Source organism: Vidua chalybeata, chromosome 18, assembly GCF_026979565.1.
Source record: "Vidua chalybeata isolate OUT-0048 chromosome 18, bVidCha1 merged haplotype, whole genome shotgun sequence".
Taxonomy (NCBI): Eukaryota; Metazoa; Chordata; class Aves; order Passeriformes; family Viduidae; genus Vidua; species Vidua chalybeata.
Window position 1 is genome coordinate 5,765,751 of NC_071547.1, and position 17,718 is coordinate 5,783,468.

General features: G+C 48.2%; 1 protein-coding gene across 4 annotated transcripts in view; it reads left to right on the plus strand.

Moving 5' to 3' along the window:
* ULK1 (unc-51 like autophagy activating kinase 1) overlaps window positions 1–13,141 on the plus strand; it is a 77,146-nt gene extending 64,005 nt beyond the window's left edge. For 3 of the 4 annotated variants that reach the window (XM_053959224.1, XM_053959223.1, XM_053959225.1), the window contains exons 23-29: window positions 191–334; window positions 2,848–3,035; window positions 5,623–5,801; window positions 5,932–6,050; window positions 7,629–7,786; window positions 7,989–8,124; window positions 9,978–13,141. In XM_053959224.1, coding sequence (XP_053815199.1) covers window positions 191–334; window positions 2,848–3,035; window positions 5,623–5,801; window positions 5,932–6,050; window positions 7,629–7,786; window positions 7,989–8,124; window positions 9,978–10,033 — 980 coding nt within the window. In that variant the 3' untranslated portion in view covers window positions 10,034–13,141. The remainder of the gene's footprint in view (window positions 1–190; window positions 335–2,847; window positions 3,036–5,622; window positions 5,802–5,931; window positions 6,051–7,628; window positions 7,787–7,988; window positions 8,125–9,977) is intronic. The other variant, XM_053959226.1, reaches the window with a different exon arrangement.
* The last annotated feature ends 4,577 nt before the right edge of the window (window positions 13,142–17,718 follow it).

The window sequence follows — 17,718 nt, forward strand, 5'->3', positions numbered from 1 at the left end:
AGCTGCAGCAGTGGCTGGCACTGCCCAGGCTCTGTCCTGGGGCCCGTGGTGCTGGGGGTGCCTCACTGGCCTGTGCTGGCACCCACTGTGTCCCAGGAGAGTCTGCAGGAACACACCCGCTGGGCGGGGCCCCCGTGCTCTGAGTAACCTTCCTGTAATGCCGGTCTGCACCTTTCAACTGTCTCCCCAGCTCCCTCAGGTGCTTTCGGAGGGACCCTGCACTCTGGTGCCCGGGCTGGGGGCTCTGCCAGCCCATCCCCAGTGATTTTTACTGTCGGATCCCCTCCCAGTGGAACAACCCCCCCACAGACCACGAGGACCAGGATGTTTTCAGGTAAAGGGCCGATACCTACCTGCCTGTTCCAGTGGGAATGCCTGGGGGCAGAGAGATGTGTTGCATTCCTTGCTGCAGGGCACTGGTGATGGCAGAAGGCTGCTCAGAGCAATCTGTAGAGCTGCTCTACAGCATGGTCTCAGCACCTTTGAGGTTCTAGTGCTGGCTCCTGCCAACCCCAGTTGTTGCTGCTGACTGTTTGCACTGGCATTAGTGCCAGAGAGTGGTTTTCCAGTAGTGTAAGAGACAGGCAAACTGTTACTTTATTGCTCTGTGCTTCAGGAACAGTGCTGCAGCTGTTCACAGAACCATTGTTGCTGAGAGGTCAACAAATGTAAAGATTGTGTTGTGTTCTGATTGTTCTCCCCGTGGGTTTTGGATGAGCTATAAAAGATGAGCGTGACTGTCTGTGCCCAACAATTTCCATGCACAAGGACTGTTGGGAAAGGGCCAGGAGGGTTCTGTGTGCAAAGCCATTAGAGGTGTTACTTATGCTCTGAGCTGCTTAGGTAGGAGATGGGGAGATGCACTCCTGCTTGGCAGATACTCCTTGTAAGACACCAGTGCTCTGGCCTCGTCAGCCAGCAGTTGAGGCTGTGGTGAGTGGCCCTTTTGGGATAGAGTGTCTGGGAGTTGGAGTCTGTGTTCAGTTTAAGAAAATATTTGGACACATTTTGATTTGCATATTTGGCTTGTTTGTTTTTTTGTCTTGGCTGTTCCTCATCTGAATGTACTTGACTCTGTTCTCAATTACTGCAGGGAAAGTTTGGATGTGACCATGAATAAGCTGCTTGACTGGGATGGGGGTACATGTGGGCTTGGTTCCTGTGTATAACTTGCATTTCCATCCTAACTAAAACCACTCATGTCTTTGGTTGCCTGGCAGATTGGAACCACAATTCTTTCTTTGTCTCATTTATTTGGAGAGTGAGCTTTAAGACTCTTAAAAACTGTGTGAGGTGCCTGTAGCACAGTGGGGTTGCTGTCCTGGCTACAGCCTCCACCTACTACTGCAATGTGATGGATAGAGGATTCAGACTTCCTGTGTTGCTTTTCAGGGATAATAGCAATCTGGAAGCAGATCCAAGCACCAGGTTTTAGGAGGTTGATACTCGGGTGTTCAAGGGTCTGCCCAACAGTCAGGATGTCAGATGGGAAGCCTGGAATAGGAAGAAATTGAAAGTGAACCCGCAGCACACACACAGTGTTAGGTCAGGGTGACCAAAGCAGTGATGCAGGACAAGCTTTGTTTATTAGGCCTGTGCAGGAACTCCTCATGTTATAGTTAATGCACAAAGCTAATGGTGGAAAGGGGAGATTTGCAAGCTGCAACTTTTCACCCCAAGTGCTTGCACAAGCCATGAGTAAGGACAGTACTAAAGGCAGAGCTTTTCTGTGAATCATCCTGACAATTTCTGCAAACAGCCTCTTGGAATTACAGGGCATCCAGAATGTGATGTTGTAGGTCCTCTCTCTTGTCTCTGAGGGAACTGGAAATATTCTGCCTGTCTTTGATGATCCACTTGGCTTTGAAGCATTGCTGCCAACGTGGAGAAAGCTTTTGGGAGGAAAAGAGGCTGTGTCTCTCTGCAGATCAGTTGTGCATTACTATATTGCTGAACCTTTTGAAGGCAGGGCAGGGCAGTAAATTAAACCTGTGGTTAGAAGACAAACAACTTCCTCCAAAGGACCAGTGAGAGTGGAGAATACCACCTGGGTAGAGTTAGCAGAGTGCTGGAGCTGGTATTGGCATCCCCTGTCAGACAGAATGTTTCCCTCTGTGGCAGTGTGCCAGGGGTGGGAAAGCCTCTGCAAGTGGTAGATGTATTGTGAGACAAAATCTCCTTTTGTGCTCCTAGGGTGGGTTCAGTGGTCAAGAAGGGGAAAAGCTGATGGTGAGGGAATTGTCTGATGTACACCATACCTACAGGGTCTCCAGACCCTGGGGTTAGGGTCTTGACTCGGCTGATCACTCATTCTCTGCCCAGCCTCTTATTTATAAAGAGGGGAAAGCAAAAGTACAGGACATTTAATGAAAACTCTCCTGGCTTGCATACAGGGTGTTCTAGAACCATCACTGACCAGAGTGCTCATTCAGTGACAGTAACAGCAAAAAGGCAGGGAGCCAGGGTTCAAACTGTGCTGCTCCATGGTGGGGAAGTTGGCTATGACTGTGTGTGATAAAATCAGCCCAAGATACTGTGGCAGGATTCAAAAAAGGTTTAGCCAAAAAAAGGCAAAATAATTTCTTCTGAATTGTCTCCATGAATGATCGTCTCTCTTAAATCTGCTTGAGCTTGTCAGCTGGTCTGCCTGAGTCACTGAGGAGTTTATGGTGAGGAGTGGTTGTCCTGCATCCAGAGTCCTTGCATCTTCCTCCCAAGTACCTCTTGCTGGCTCCTGTCAGATCCAGGATCCTGAATCCTACAGAAATCTCTCTTCTGCATGAGGAATGTCTACCTGACCTGCTATTAATACCTCCAGTTAATTCCTTTGTCTGTTTTTCTTCACAGTGGGGTCTTCCAGCTCTCTCAGTTCTGGAGGCTCCTTCAGTGGGAGGCACTTGGCAGTGGGAGCTGCTGGGGAGGCTCTGGAGGGCCCCTCGAGTCTCCGGTACACTTTTGCTGATCCCATCACTGCCAACCTGGAAGGTGTTGTTACATTTGAGGCACCAGAGCTGCCCGAAGAGACGCTCATGGAGGTGGGTATGGTGGGTATGGGGCAAAGGACAGGGGAATAAAAGTAAAGCAAATCCATGCTTTGCTTCCAAAGGTGGAGCAAACAGTACAGCAAGTTCCAAGAGGGCAAGGCCAATGACGTGTTCAGAAAGCTCAGGGCATATTTAGCACCAAGCCCTTTAGTCCATGTAGCAGCCCATGACTGGGGTTAAAATTCCCCATTCCCAAAGTTGAAATTGCAGCTTGGAAGATCAGTTATCCAATGCATTCTGTATTAAGGGCCTCTGAAGCCAACCTGCCTGCTTTGGGGCTCTCCTTTTTTAAAAGGCTCAGCATTAGTACTGGCTGACTGAGAACATGAGTAGCTCAGTGTGTCAGGTGCCTGCCTGGTGCACCTGGGGAGTCAGCAGTGATATGGTCTCTGCTGAAAGGATCTGAAAACAAAGTAAACCTGACACTTCTGTTCCTGCTGGGGGCAGGGGGGACGCCGTGTTCTGCACCAGAAGAGCTGAACCAGATTGTGGAGCTGAAAGGCTGCCAGGCTCCCCTTCTCTGCAGGCTGAAGCAGAGAAAATGCTGTTATAGCTGAGTTATATTTGAAATGTAGGTCAGGCTGCCCATTTGCAGTGGAGGTGGGAGGCAGATTCAGTCACGCTTTTGGCTCTGCTTGTGATACCTCCTTGGGCTGTCTGGGACCGGAGAAGGCTCTTTGTGTCTGACACTTGCTGGTGTTGATGAAAACCCCAAGATACCAAGAGAGATATGCACACATTGTTTTAAGGATGTGGGTTTGCTCTTCTACTTCAGATTTTGTTGAGCTCATTTTTTCTGTCAGTTCTGCATTGGATTGCATTTGTTGGCTTCATTACCTGTAAAGCCACAGGGCAAAGGCTTCCAGCAATGATGTGATCACAACAGCAGTCAGTTTAATTGAGCATCCTACCTGGGTGAGGTGACAGAAGTTTGGGGCCTTGCCAGCTGCCACCACTTCAGATGCTGGTCTGAAGAGAAGTGTCCTAAGGAAGTATCAGTTGATCTTGGAATAGCACTCAGCTTCTCTGGCTAAAATGAGTCATTTGGCTTAAGTTGTTGTTTCTGCTGAGCACAGTGATCTGTTTGCATGTCACAAAACCTTTACAGCAGATTTCAAGACCCTTTTGTGCTCTGTGGAGTTGGCCAGAATGCAGACCTGGCAGGTTTTCTGGTTTCTGCTCATCTTTCAGGGCGCTGAAGTCTCACTGCTTAGGTGCCCTTGTTTATCTTGAACAGCGCTGTTGTGTTCGGATGGGTGGTTCTTCTGTCTTTTGTGAAAGTTTCTTTAGGTGCAGACAAGGCATACTGGAGGTTGGGGTTTCGTTTATTTTACAGTGCTCTAAAAACACAATACAGAGATGCTACAGAAGACTTGTGATGGCAAATGAGTCCATAAATGCCAGCACAGTTAACAGAAGCTGACTGTAGGCAGAGGAAGGACTGCCTGTGGGTTAGAGATAAGAGGCTGAGACCTGCAAGATCTCAGCAGCTTCCTGCTCTGCCACAAACTTCTTGTATGACCTGGTAATTACTTAATCTCCAAGTTCCTCCTCTGCTTTTAAAGAAAATTGAGGAAGATGGAGATAACACTTCCTCACCATACTGGATTGTCTAGGTAGCAAGGTGGTGGGAGGGAGAGATTCATGTTCCAGATAGTCAAAGCTTCCTGAGCAGCCCAGTGCCTGAGCCAGTGAAGGAAAGAAAGCAGCTCTCAGATCTTGAGCATGGGGGTTTCCTGGTAAATTCATGTCAGAAACATCCTTACCCCGTTTGAGAGAAGTGAGCCAGTGAATCTTTGAAGACCAGGTTACCCACTTCTCAACAGAGTACAAACAATGAAGTTGGCATCTGACCCAGGCAGCAATTCACTTTGTAGACCCACAGGCATTCAGTTTTTCCACAAATGCTAACTTCCCAGAACTGGTTGCAGTGACTTAAGCAATGCAGCTTCCCAGAAATGGGATAATCCCCTTTGATCTGTAACAGCAGAGGAAAAACTACTCTGAAATGACCACAGCATTTGGTGTGAGCACTTCCCTTGCCAGCTGGGCAGGAGTTGCAGATAAAAGGTTGTCCTTGCTGTCTCCTCAAAGAACTTCACCCAAGGCTCACAGCACTGAACTGGGAGGGGATGGAGGCTGGGATGTAGGTTGGGAGACACTTCATTGGCAGTTTTTTTGGTGTAGGAGGTTTTCACTCTCATTAAATCCATACTGGCATTGCCGTAGTGGGAACAAGAGCTGGGCTTATGGTGCAGATGGTCTCTCCCCCTTCCTGGCTGACTTCTGAAAGAATCCCACAGAGCTGGGATGCTCCTTGGGAAGGGAGCTTGTAATTTTAGAGAAAGCTTCACCAGCTTCTCCAGGGAGCTGTCTAGAAATTTCTAGCCTGGGACTGTTGTTTGCTGCTGTTACTTTGGAAGAGGAACCGGTGCAGGCTCCAGGCTGAGTTTGGCCCAAGGCAGAGGTGCAAGGTGGTCTGGGGATGAGGTGTTGTTTCTGTGAGCTGGAGTGGGTTGCTGGCACAGCTCAAGTGAGCAACTTTCCCTGTAACCCCCCCTTGGCATCCCTTCAACAGCAAGAGCACACGGACATCCTGCGCAGCCTGCGCTTCACACTGGCCTTCGTGCACTACGTGATGGAGATCGCTGCTCTGAAGGGCAGCTCCAGTGACATGAGCAGCTCGGTGACATCTGAGTACCAGCTCCAGGAGAGCGTGGTGGCCGACCAGATCAGCCTCCTGAGCCGGGAGTGGAGGTAAGGACTGGCAGAGCTGCTCCTCTCCCAGGGCTTCTGTCACTGCCTCCCACCCCACACATCCTTGTGTCCCCACAGTCCTTGGGGACACGGAGCTGCTGTCACACTGATCTGTCTGCTTTCTTTGCAGCTATGCAGAGCAGCTCGTGCTGTACCTGAAAGTGGCAGAACTTCTGTCCTCAGGGCTGCAGATGGCCATAGAGCAGATCAAAGCTGGCAAGCTGTGCCTCTCCTCCACCGTCAAGCAAGGTGAGGGGCTGCTGCACTCATGGGGCAAAGGGCTCACCTGGAATGGAACTATTAAAAGTGCCACAGAGGGTATGGAGGGGGTGGGGAGTGAGTGTGAACTCCACCAGGGTGATGGGGGCTCATTTTTGATTGTCCCCTTGTGCAGCTGGATCTTTATTCACACTGAGCACGTTCCTCTCTTCACATTGACCTTATGGCTCAGAGCTATTGTCATGCTCCTGTGAGACTCTTCAGCACTAATTGTAAGGGGGAATGTATCTTAGGTGGTTCCTTGTATATCTCTGTCTTAGGTGCTAATGTGTACTTGATGTAAGCTCAGCTTAATTACACAGTGTATGTCCTAGGAAGTGCTTACTCAGCAAATAGAGACTTGTCCTGGCAGTGATGATTTTTCACGTGAAACAAAAACACAGGAAGTGAAGTACTGGTAATGCCAGAGTCACTTCTTTGCTGGTATTACAGCTTTACATTTGCATCTGACTGGCTGTGGTGAGAGCTGGCTGTGAGTCAGTGATTAGAAAAAAATAATTTTTAAACTCCCATTGTAATATTACTGAGGGAGCTTTTGGAAGCACTTGAAATACTTGACCCACCAGCCACCTACCCCAAGAGCTTTGTCTTTGCAAGTATTTGTGCTGCCTTGGATGGGGTGTGAAAAAATGGAAGTTAAATAGGAATTGAACACATATGTTGTAGCAGGCAGTGTGGAGCAAAATACATCAGATTTAGCTACACATCTTCCACAAATTCAGGCTAACAGGAAAGTTGTCATAACCCAAATAAATCACTTCATTTCAGAGCAGATTGCAGCTTCTAGATTTGTAGTGTTTGTTTCTCCTTCAGTGTGTGGGAGTTGGGCAAGGCTGGCTTGTCTTTGTTTCATGCAGCGTGGAGATTTTCAAATGTGTGTGTAGGAGTTAGTACCCGTCAGATGTTGGTGGGAGTTTGTGTTCAGTACTCTGTAGATCATGCCATGTAGCTAGGGAGACTCAGCCTGTGGCATCCCTTGCAGTTGTGGATTGCTATTTAATCACTCAGAGTCATATCTGATTCCTGATTCCCTGTTGCATAACCTTCCTGCTTCAGGAGAGGAGGTGGCCTTTCACAGGCATCTGTGTCCTTTCTTAGTGGGACAGCAGAGTCCCAGGAGAGATTCCCTTGCTTAGTCAGTGCTGCTGATCCACACTCCAAGAGCTCCCACGTGTGAGCCATGCACCCCTTCACAGCATGTCATCACCCATCAAGCAGCAGAAGCTCTGTGTCTGCTGCTGGTGTGTGAGACATCCTGTACAGAGCAAACTGCTCCTGCCTTGTGACTGCTGAGAGAAACAAAAATAGACCCAGCCTCAGGTGAACCAGACTTGTGTAGGAGCTGCCATGTGCAGGCTTATAACTGGTGAAGGTGACAGGAAAGGGAAAAGACCCTCTTGCTGCAGGGCTTTCCTGCCAGTCTCTTCAACAGAACCCCGTTGTCTCCAGGTTAGTCCTTTGGGGTTCTGCACATGGGGATGGGGAGGCACATGGAGAGTTGTGAGTAAAAACCATTTCTTTCTAAAGTATTTCTTTCTTTTACTGTAGTTGTGAAGAAGCTAAATGAGCTTTACAAATCCAGTGTATCCTCCTGCCACTGCCTCAACATGAGACTGCAGAGGTTCTTCTTGGACAAACAGAAGCTCATGGATCGGATCAACAGCATCACTGCAGAGAAGCTCATCTTCAGCTACGCTGTGCAAATGGTAAAACCCTCACAGTGCCTGGGACTGGGGCTAGCACAGGGCAGTGTTGGACATTAATGGTTCCTGCTAGTGGCCTTAGCAGGTGCTTCTCCTCATGATGCTCCCCTCTGGAGGCCGGGCAAGGGGGGGTGACTGTGCAGCTGAGGGACTGTGCTGGATTTGCTCTGGGAGTAAGCTCTTGGCCCTGGATTGCTGCCCTCAGGTGCAGTCTGCAGCCCTGGATGAGATGTTCCACCACAGAGAGGACTGTGCACAGAGGTACCACAAGGCTCTGCTGCTAATGGAGGGGCTCCTGAACATCATCACTGAACAGGGGGACATAGAAAACATCAGTAAATGTGAGTATTAGGTGACTTCTTGTTATTTCCCCAACTAGAACATGTGGGCTTTTTAGCTGCCTGGATCAGAAATTTCAGCTCCCAGCACCATTTTTTTTTTCCTTTGGCTACATCTTGGTGGACATTGCAGAGCTCTTTTGGCTTGTTACAGCACCTCACAGCCTGGTCTCCTGCTTTTCCAGCAGAAAAACTGTAAGAAATGCAGCTCCCTGTTCTGAGCCACATTTTGAGAGCTTCCCATGCAGAACAGTAGCCAGCACTTTGTTGGAACTCTAGATGTGTGAAAGAAGTCACTGAAGGAAGTGGTTTGGCAGCAGCAGGGGCCTGGGGTAGGTTTCCAGTCAGAACCATCCCTCTGCACAGAGCACTTGGGAACGTGAACCTGCAGTGGCTGCAGGGCAGAGATGGCTGCTCAGCACAGCAAGGGCTCCTTCCAGCACTTCTCTGAACCAGAACTGCTCACCTGCCTGGTTCCCCAGCCCCGAGCCTGGCTGGGAAGGCAGCAGACACAATTCAGCGAGTGCTTGCTGTAGCAGTGAAAGCTGAGCTCTGACCTGCATGCTGTCCTTGGGCCTCCTCTCCCAGGGAGTCTGCTGCTCCGAGCTGTCCCCTCTCCAGTGCTCTCCCTGTCCCCTGAGGGGTGTTACTCTCCATCTGGAAGGAGAAGGATTGACTCACTGCTCTGAGCACACTTTCCCTTCCCTTATGGCTGGGGTTTAATCACCTCTGTCACCTCTCACTGCAGGTGGTGGGAAGAGGGGGTGGGGAATAACCATCATCTGTAGGAGCAGCTTGGCTTGGCCTGGACTCTGCTCCACCACAGCCATCCCAGCCCACCTGCAGCAGCCCCAGCAGTGTCCCTGTGGCCACAGCTGGCAGACCATGTGCCTGTCCTCTCTGCTGGCCACACTGCCTGCCTCAGGCCAGCATCCAGAGCACTGGACAGCTCTAGTATTCCATGGAGGCAGAGCCCTCGGATAGGTAACGAGAGGATCTGGCTCCCAGGCTATCAGTCAGTTAATTATCACCAACTTTCACAGCTGACAGGAGGCTCACTGGAGGAGGAGAAAGGGAAATGGTCAGGTGGTGTGTGGTACTGGAGGGCTAAGTGAAGTTTCTGTTATACTGTTTCTTACCAAACCTAGATCCCATCTTTTGATCCAGAGGTACAGTTAATGCATGTAATAAATTTATTTTCCCAGTTGTTATCCAGGTATTGCAAGTTCCAGCTTCCTGATTGAGCTAATCTCTGATAGGCAGTAGAATATTGTCTTTCATTTTAGATCTCAAATGTGTTTCATTTTAGATCTCAGGTCTATGATTACATATTTCTGAAAAGTAATATGATGAACCTAGAAATACAGCAAGTATTCCTGTGAGAGACATGAATTCTACCAAACATTTGGCTTTTGAAAGATTCTTGGGCTTAGGTGATGAGAACCTGGTGCTGATGATGCTCGATGGGCTCTCCCAGTGTAAGCCATGGCAAATGGCACTGGAGACCCAGAAACATTCTGCCTGCTGGAAAAAGCTGCTCCAATAACTGGAAGTGAATAAATTCTTCCTCGAGGATGGTCTTTGTAAAATCTTGATATGTCTGTCAGCACTGTTGCCTCCCAGTTTTCACTGTCAGATTTCTGACTGTTCAACCCTCTGACCTGTCCCTTCCCAGCAGGGTGTTTCTGGTCAGGTCTTCACTGGCCCCATCAGTACCTGGTAATGATTCTCAAAGTTCTGCTTAGATTTGTTGAAATTCTACTGTATGTTTTCCCTTTTTTATTCAGTCTCCAGTGGTGGTCTTTCCATTGGCAGGAAAGTGAGAAGCTGATGGCTTGTGCTGTTTTTTTCCCCAGGTAAGCTGTGCATCGAGCGCAGGCTGTCGGCTCTGCTGTCGGGGTTCTGTGCCTGATTCCAGTGGTGTTGTCCTTCGCACACCTCACCCCAGCTGATCGCTTTATCCCCAGCAGCCCGTGCTGTGGTGGGAAACCACTCTGGCAGAAGGACACCTGCAGGATGGACTGCTCGCTGTTCTGTTTCTGGACGTTTTGGGAAGTTGTTCCACAGACTCAGATTCCTTTGTGGGGACGTGTGACTGCAGCAGGCACAAATATTTCCCTGCCCAAAGGCCTGGGTGAAGACATAGCTGATGTGGAAAGGTCTCCCTCGTTGTCAGAGGAGGTGAAGGATAGAAGTCTGCTTCTTCCCAGCACTTTGAAGGATGAGACTGCTGCCTATCCCTCTTGCTTAAGAGCAGGGTATTCCAGTGCTGTGTCCATTGCAGGCAATGGATGTGCTGAAACTGCTGGCTTCAGTTGATGCCCAAGTGTGTCATTCAGACATAAAGGCCAGTCTGTGTACTTTCCCCTTCCCAGCTGAGAGCCAGGCATCTTCAAGCTCCCTGGCAACTGGAAGCTCCCCTCCACTCTCTCCTTTGTCCTTTCTCCTTGTGTTTATGCCTTGGAGTGCTTGGAGAGGAGGGAGTTGGTGTTGTGAAGAGGGAGTTGGCGTTGTGAAGTAGCTCCCACCTCAACAGACTCGCTGAGTGAGGCACAGGATGTGCGGCTGCTGGGAAGCTTGGAAATCTCATGGCTGCTGTGTGGGCTCCCTGTCTGCCTGCCTGGATGGGCAAACAACGCAGGGAAAGGGGCTGTGCAGCAAACAGGAGGGCAACAGAAAGCGTCACACTCCTGTGTTCGTAAGAAGCCAAAATGAATCCGTTCCTCCCTTGGTCCCCCGGCTCAGTGGGATCAGTGTGAAAGACTCGTGGCTGTTGAGCTCTCCTGTCAGCACGTACCTACCCGGAGGAAGCACTAGCACTGTCCTGCTTTCAGCTGTTGGCTCAATAACCCCTTCCCTGGAGCCCCCCAAACTGAAAACACTAGCTTTGTGAATCAAAGGAGCACTTTACACACTATGGGAACTTTGAGAAGTTGACTTTGCATCACACAACAACCCAGGAACATCACGACTGTTAGGAATGCTGTTCTTTTTATTCCTTTCCTTGCTTCCTGGTTGTTTTATTGCACTACGTGTGTGCGTATATTAATATGTATTCCTAAGAGTGAATATATATTGATATTGATATGGTTTGTGTGTAACTGTACGTATTTAACTGTACTGTATCTCGTGAGTGTGAGGCAAAGAGCACTGCAGAGTCTGTGCTGTTCCTCCTCCACACCAGGCAAAGCTGACTTGCAGTCTGGCAGTACCAAGATTTGTTTTTTATTTAAATGTTCTTTTAAGGACAGTCATTACAAAGCTCCATGCTTTTTAAGAGCTGAGAACAGGCGTTAGGATCCCACACACTTGGAAACGCATTTTTAAAGAAGTGTTGTTTGCTGCTTTGTTTTTGTTTGTAGGGTTTTTGGGTTTTTTTTATAAAGAAATCCCATAGCGTTCAGTTTTATGTTCAGCATTTCTTTCAAGGAGACTCTGTAGCCAAATGCGACTGCGGGTGTGAGTGGCTGGAGTTCTGGATGAGGCTTTGGGTGCTGTGAGCATGAGTGTGAGAGGGGAGCTGCCTGCCTTCCATCTGTCTGTGAGAGCATGAATGTGACGTCCCAGAGTCGTGGCAGTATTCTGGTAGCGCTGGGCAGAAAAGCATCTTTGAAAGCAACTCGAAACCTCAGGCTTAGTTTTTGGGGATCTAAAAATATTTTGCACATGGTGGTTAAGTCCTCATTGCTTTTTTTTCCTCTCAAGTTTGGCACGTTCATTCTGATACTTTACAAGAATTTCAGGAGCAACTTCATGGGCTTTGGAGCTGGCACCACATTTGGCAACAATGGGTGTTTCTGTTCACAGAGCAGAAGTGCCAATAAAGAAATTTTAAAATGTTTCCAATTGCCCCAACCAGGGAAGCTTAAGTGTAGCTTTCACAAATGCTTCAGTATTTGGCTCACAGTTTGCTGCTTCTGTGGCCATTTGTGCTTGTGCCTGGGAAAAAAAAGGAGAAAAAAAAAAAAAGACAAAAACAACCAACCCCCCCAGCCTGTTGTGGACAGCAATGCTGAGACCCAGACTGCTTCTGAAAGGCTTTGGCCAGCTGTGCAAAGGGCTACGCTGCAGCACGGAAGCACCAAGCCAGGACTGACTCTGCAATACCAAGCCCTGCACCCCAGACCTCGGGCACAGCCCTGGGGCTCCTGCCCAAGAGAGGCCCAGCCCGGACCCACGTCTGCTGCCCCAGTGAGCCGTGTGTGTGGCAAGCTCAGCACTAACCTTCCAGCTGTACTTCATTACTTGAATGTATCAAAATCGTCCACATTCAATGTATACAAGTATATATTGCTCCAAAAAAATGAAAAAAAAAATGTGGTTTACAGACCTACAACTGATATATATGTATGTGTTTGTGTATATACATGCAAGGCTGTGTGTGTGTGTATGTGTGTGCATGGGTAGAGATACACACACAAACACAAACGTGTATATATATGGTTTTTTTTCTCTTAATACTTGAAACTTAGCCACTGTGCTTGAATTAAAAAAAAAAAAGAAAGAAAAAAAAAAAACAACAAAAAACCAACAAAAAATCCACCCAAAATAACCCCAAAAGTAGGGGAGGAAAAAAAAAAAAACTAAAGGTGATTTATTTTGCCATCAATTTGGTGACTTTCTTTTTTATCTAACTGCATGTAGCGTGAAACCAACTTTTTTGGTGAAAAATATTTATTGCTTTGTAGACAATAAGGTATGCAAAAAAAAGAAAAAAAAAAAGAAAGCACCCCAAAAACCAACCCCCAAGCGTTGCTGAAGTTGCTAGTGTAGTCCACCTGCTATTGTCATGGCTTTGTTGCTGTTGCAGCGTTTGTGTCTGGCGTCTTTAATAGATTTCAAGAAACCTCAGTCTAATTACACGTACCTTCAGGTTTGTGAGTGTATGATGATGTTCTTTATAAGGTAATGCTTGATACTTTGTCAACATTTTTTATTTGTGTTTTGTGTGACTTTTTTTTTTTTGGCTTTAAATTGTACAACACCGATTTAAGACAATAAAATTGATTTGAAATTGTTAGTGGCCTGTTAGTGGTCCTTTATGATCCCAGTTCATGTGGCATCTGAGCAAGGCCTTATAATGCGTGTTGTTCTACCAGCCTCAACTTTTGGGCAAAAAAAGGGCTGTTTTCTGCCCCCTTACACAGCAGGTGAAGCTTGGGGCAGAAAAGCTATCTTTCCTGAATTCACATGAAGCCTGTGAATTTGGGAAAGTTGAAGCCAGCTGGGTGGCAGCTGTAGTTCCTGGTTTCTCTGTCCATATTACCTGTCCTCTCCTCCTGCAGTGGTTAGGAACTGTCACAAGTTGATAGCAGACCCCTCCCCAGCCAGTTGGATGCTTAAATTCCATTCATATTTCAGTATTTGTAGGATTACATTGTCAGAACCAGCAAGCTTGCTGCTGAACAAAAAAGGGACTTGAAGTGTGATATCATGATAACATTTGGGTATTTTTAATTAAGATTAAATATTTTCCTGCTGTGTTTGTATGCAATGCAGTTTCGTTTTTTGAACAGAGCAGGCACATAGCTTAGAATTCTCTTGCCCGAATAGCTTTGCAAAAAGTCACTGAAAATGGCAAAAGGGACAGTGAGGATACTGAGAGTGTTGGTACTGACTTCAGGTGCAGGACAGGTCCCTGTTCTGTCTGGATTAGAACACTCTAGGAGGAAAAGCTAAGCCCTGCATCTGGGATGTGGGAGAGGTGCTGAATTAATTACTCCAGTCCTTCCATTCCTGTATAAATTTCAGCCACACAGCTGTAAACTTTCAGAAGCCAAATACCATAATTCCACCAAACAGTTCCCAAAACTCCACTTGCTAAAAACTCTGTGAGTTATTGTTGCCCATGAGCATCACTGGGGAAAGTCCTGCCCACCAGGCCCTGTGTGATGCAGCATCACCCCACAGTTACTGCACAGTGTTGTGGTTTTGTAAGAAAAAAAAATCTTATTTCAAAATCATAATTTTCTGATAACTGTAATTGTTTGGTTTTTTTTTTTTTTTTCCTTGCTCTGCCCTGTTTATAACCTCTCTTTCCAGCCCCTGCCTTTCCCACCCCAGGGAATTGCTCTGTGAGAACAGTCCTGCCTAGAAACGCTGGGCTCTTGTTGATGCTGGCTCACATGCAGGGACAGTCGATCCTTTCTCCCTGCAGAGCTGCAGCACCATCAGTGCTGGGGACAACTCTGAGAAACTGCACTTCTGTGTGCTGAAAACATGGCACAACCTGGGCAAGGCCCCACGGCCCCCCTTGGAAAGCTGGTCAGAGCTGAGTAATTACAAATGCTGCTGTTTCTTTTTTCTGCTCAGCACACTTGGGTCTTTGTTTTTTGAGGATTTGCAGGGATTTTTTTGGATTTTTTAAACATTTTTTCCCTTTTGTAGAAAACCCTTGTGTATGTTTGCTCCCTGCAGCATGGGATAGTAGTACATAATACATACATCTAAAAGTTTCTGATGCTGAGGGTAAGGGAGGGGGGTTTCTTTTGAAGCCGCCCATTAAGAATTTCAAAGGTTCAGGTGAAAAGACTGTAACCAAATGAAAGATGGATGGACCACTGTGTGTCACATGCCTGTGTAGATAGAGAACTCCCTGCTGAATCCATAGGACTCTTTCACAGGCAGCAGAGCAGAGGGGAAAAGTGCTAGCTGGGAAAACTTCAACAACAGAAATACACACTCTCTTCTAAAAAGCACTGAACCATGGGACCTGGACAGTTCAAAAGCACCAGTGGAAATTGCACAACTTTCTAGATGTTGATTGGGACGTCATGCTGCTGTTGATTCTAGGAGAAAACAAACCCAAGCAATTCTTCCAGGGCATTTGGCTTTGTTCCTGCATTTTATATTTAGTTGTTGGTAAGTACGTCAGCAAAAAACACACTCATTCAACTCTGAAAGATCAGAGGTGACAGTGACATCAAGGAAGCAGAAACGGGTGGGTGGGTGTTGAACCAAGGCCATACAAAGATCAATTATTCCGCTTCCAGCTCTTTTAAAGCTTTATTCCATGAGGAGTTAACTCCTTCACAGCACGTTTGAGCTCTCTGGTGTTTAACTTGATGTTGGCTTCTCTGCAGTGGCCACTGTGCCTGGTCACCTCACAATCCAGGAGGGGAGGGGTTGTGTGCAGGGAGACAATACCCTGGCATAGCTCTGCAGGGCAGGAGCTAATGCTCTCCAGAGAAATGCTAGCACTTGGATTTATTTAGATTTATTTCCATAAATGTAGCACTAAGCATGGGTGCCATTCCCTGGGTGAGGAATGGCACGTAGTGCCGGGATGCAAACTTCCCTGGGACATTTCTTTCTAAAAACAGCCTTTTTAGGGACAATAGAGTCAGAACTACCTCCTCTCCTGGGAGATGAAACCTGGCAAGGAATTTGAACGCTTTTACAAGATATGTTAAATAGTGTATTTCTAAGAAGGGGCTGAAGCATATGTCAAACACAGGTTTCCTCTTACCATGGACAGAGGGTAACCAAGTTCTCAAGTGTGCACAATTTTTCTTCATGTTTCCAGCTAATGCCCAATATACAGCTGCTGGGGAGGAGCAGCTTAAGGCACTCTTTGTTTGAGTTTTGCATGTCACCAGTTCCCAGCATGGGTGTAAATGGCTTTTAACTACAACATTTGGTATCTCCTGAACTTCTAGTGCTGTGCAGCAAAGCCCTTAAACTCACTCAACATCAATTTAGCAGGTTTTTCCTTCCATTTAACAGAAAACAATTGGAAGGAAGCATCTTTCATAACACAAGGTTTCCTTGGAGCCTTTTTTATGGATTTAAAAGAAATTTTATTTCTTTGTGATTTGAAAGCAAATCCTCTTGAAATAAGTACCTCCTATTTCAAAGCAGGCCTTGGGGAGGAAGATGAGAAAGTCGCTTGGGTGACATTGCCACAGCAGAGCAGGAACAGGCTGCTCAGGGAGGGGACAGCCAGCTGCAGTGGGGCCATGGGCTGCTCAGGGAGGGGACAGCCAGCTGCAGTGGGGCCATGGGCTGCTCAGGGAGGGGACAGCCAGCTGCAGTGGGGCCATGGGCTGCTCAGGGAGGGGACAGCCAGCTGCAGTGGGGCCATGGGCTGCTCAGGGAGGGGACAGCCAGCTGCAGTGGGGCCATGGGCTGCTCAGGGAGGGGACAGCCAGCTGCAGTGGGGCCATGGGTCCTGCCCTGCCAGCCGGAGGGGACAGCCCGCAGTGTCCCCGGGCTGGGAGGAGTGCCAGAGGTGGCTGCCTGGCAGGGGACAGCTGTGTGGCCAGGGCTGTGGCTGTTCCCAGCGCACGGCGGGGAGGTGGCGGTGCGCGTTGCCAGAGCCCCATCTGCAGGCGGCCGCCGCCCGGGCGCAATGTGGGGTGAGGAGCGGCGCTGACATTACTCGGAGAATTAAATGAACCGCCTCACAAAGCATGCCAGCCCCCCGTTCTGCAGCCATTCTGCTGCCCGCTCACAAAGGCCAGGTGTCTGTGAGGCCCCAGGTGTCTGGCACCTGGAGAGCTCTGACGATGCTGATTTCAGTGCTGAGCCAACTCGGGACCTCCTGAGGGTCTGACTCTCCCCACTCTGGCGAGTCACTTCGATTTCCCCTTGCTTTTGGTAGCAAGATAAAATAGATAAATTATACATAGGTGTCTCAAGATAAAATAGCTAAGTAAAAAAAAGAGGAAAAGGTAGTGTGTGCTGTGGCAGGTTAAGAGCACGGCTTGTGCTGCCTGTTTTGATGCTTCTTGGCTGCTCTTAGAAGGGGAAGGAGCTGGGATACCAAAGCTTTTTCCCTTATGGGATATCCATGCAAGTCTTTCTCCTATCCCATCACTGTTTTCCATATTGACTGGTGCCTTCTTCCCTCTCTCACTTTAGCCAAATTGAGCCAAATGAGCCCTCAGAAATCAGGGCAGGGAAGGAGGAGGAAGGGATGTGGTAGACAGACAATTGCATAAGCTCCACTTCCTAAGGAAATGAGGCAAAAAGAGATTCAGACACCCTGGTTGCAGTGATAGAGAAATTTGTATTCCTGTTTCCCTTGGCAGCAGCACTGCACTATGGCAGGCCATCTTTTATCACTTCTCTAAGCAAAGTGCAGCTGGGACCCTGTGATAAATCTTCCCTTTGCTCCATCCCACTCCTGAAATAACTTAGAAGTGTCAGTTTGGAAAAGGACGTGCTGCATTTCTTCCCCTTATTAGCTGAAATAACAGGCCTGTGACAATCTGGCCCGCTTAGAAGTGTCAACCTTTCCATGTTCCATCTGGATGGATAAACGGAGCTCTCCTACAACAATCTCACAACGTGCCAGGGAACTCACGTCTCCACTGGGTCCTCCCCAGTCCTACAGAGCACTGGAGCAAAAAACTGTTCCAGGTGCATTTGGCTTTTTGGGAGGTACATGCTGTGGCCTGGTAAGGGCCTCTGTTGAGCTCGGCTTCCCCATGAAGGGCATGACTGCAGATAAAACTTCCTGCACGAAACATGAGCACAAGGATTGCCTGAGCGAGCTGCCTGGAGGAAAAGCTGAGGGGAAGTGGAGCCAGAGGTGCCCATGCTTGACACCGGCACAAAGAGAAGGTGTGTGGAAAGGGGGACCGATGTGACATC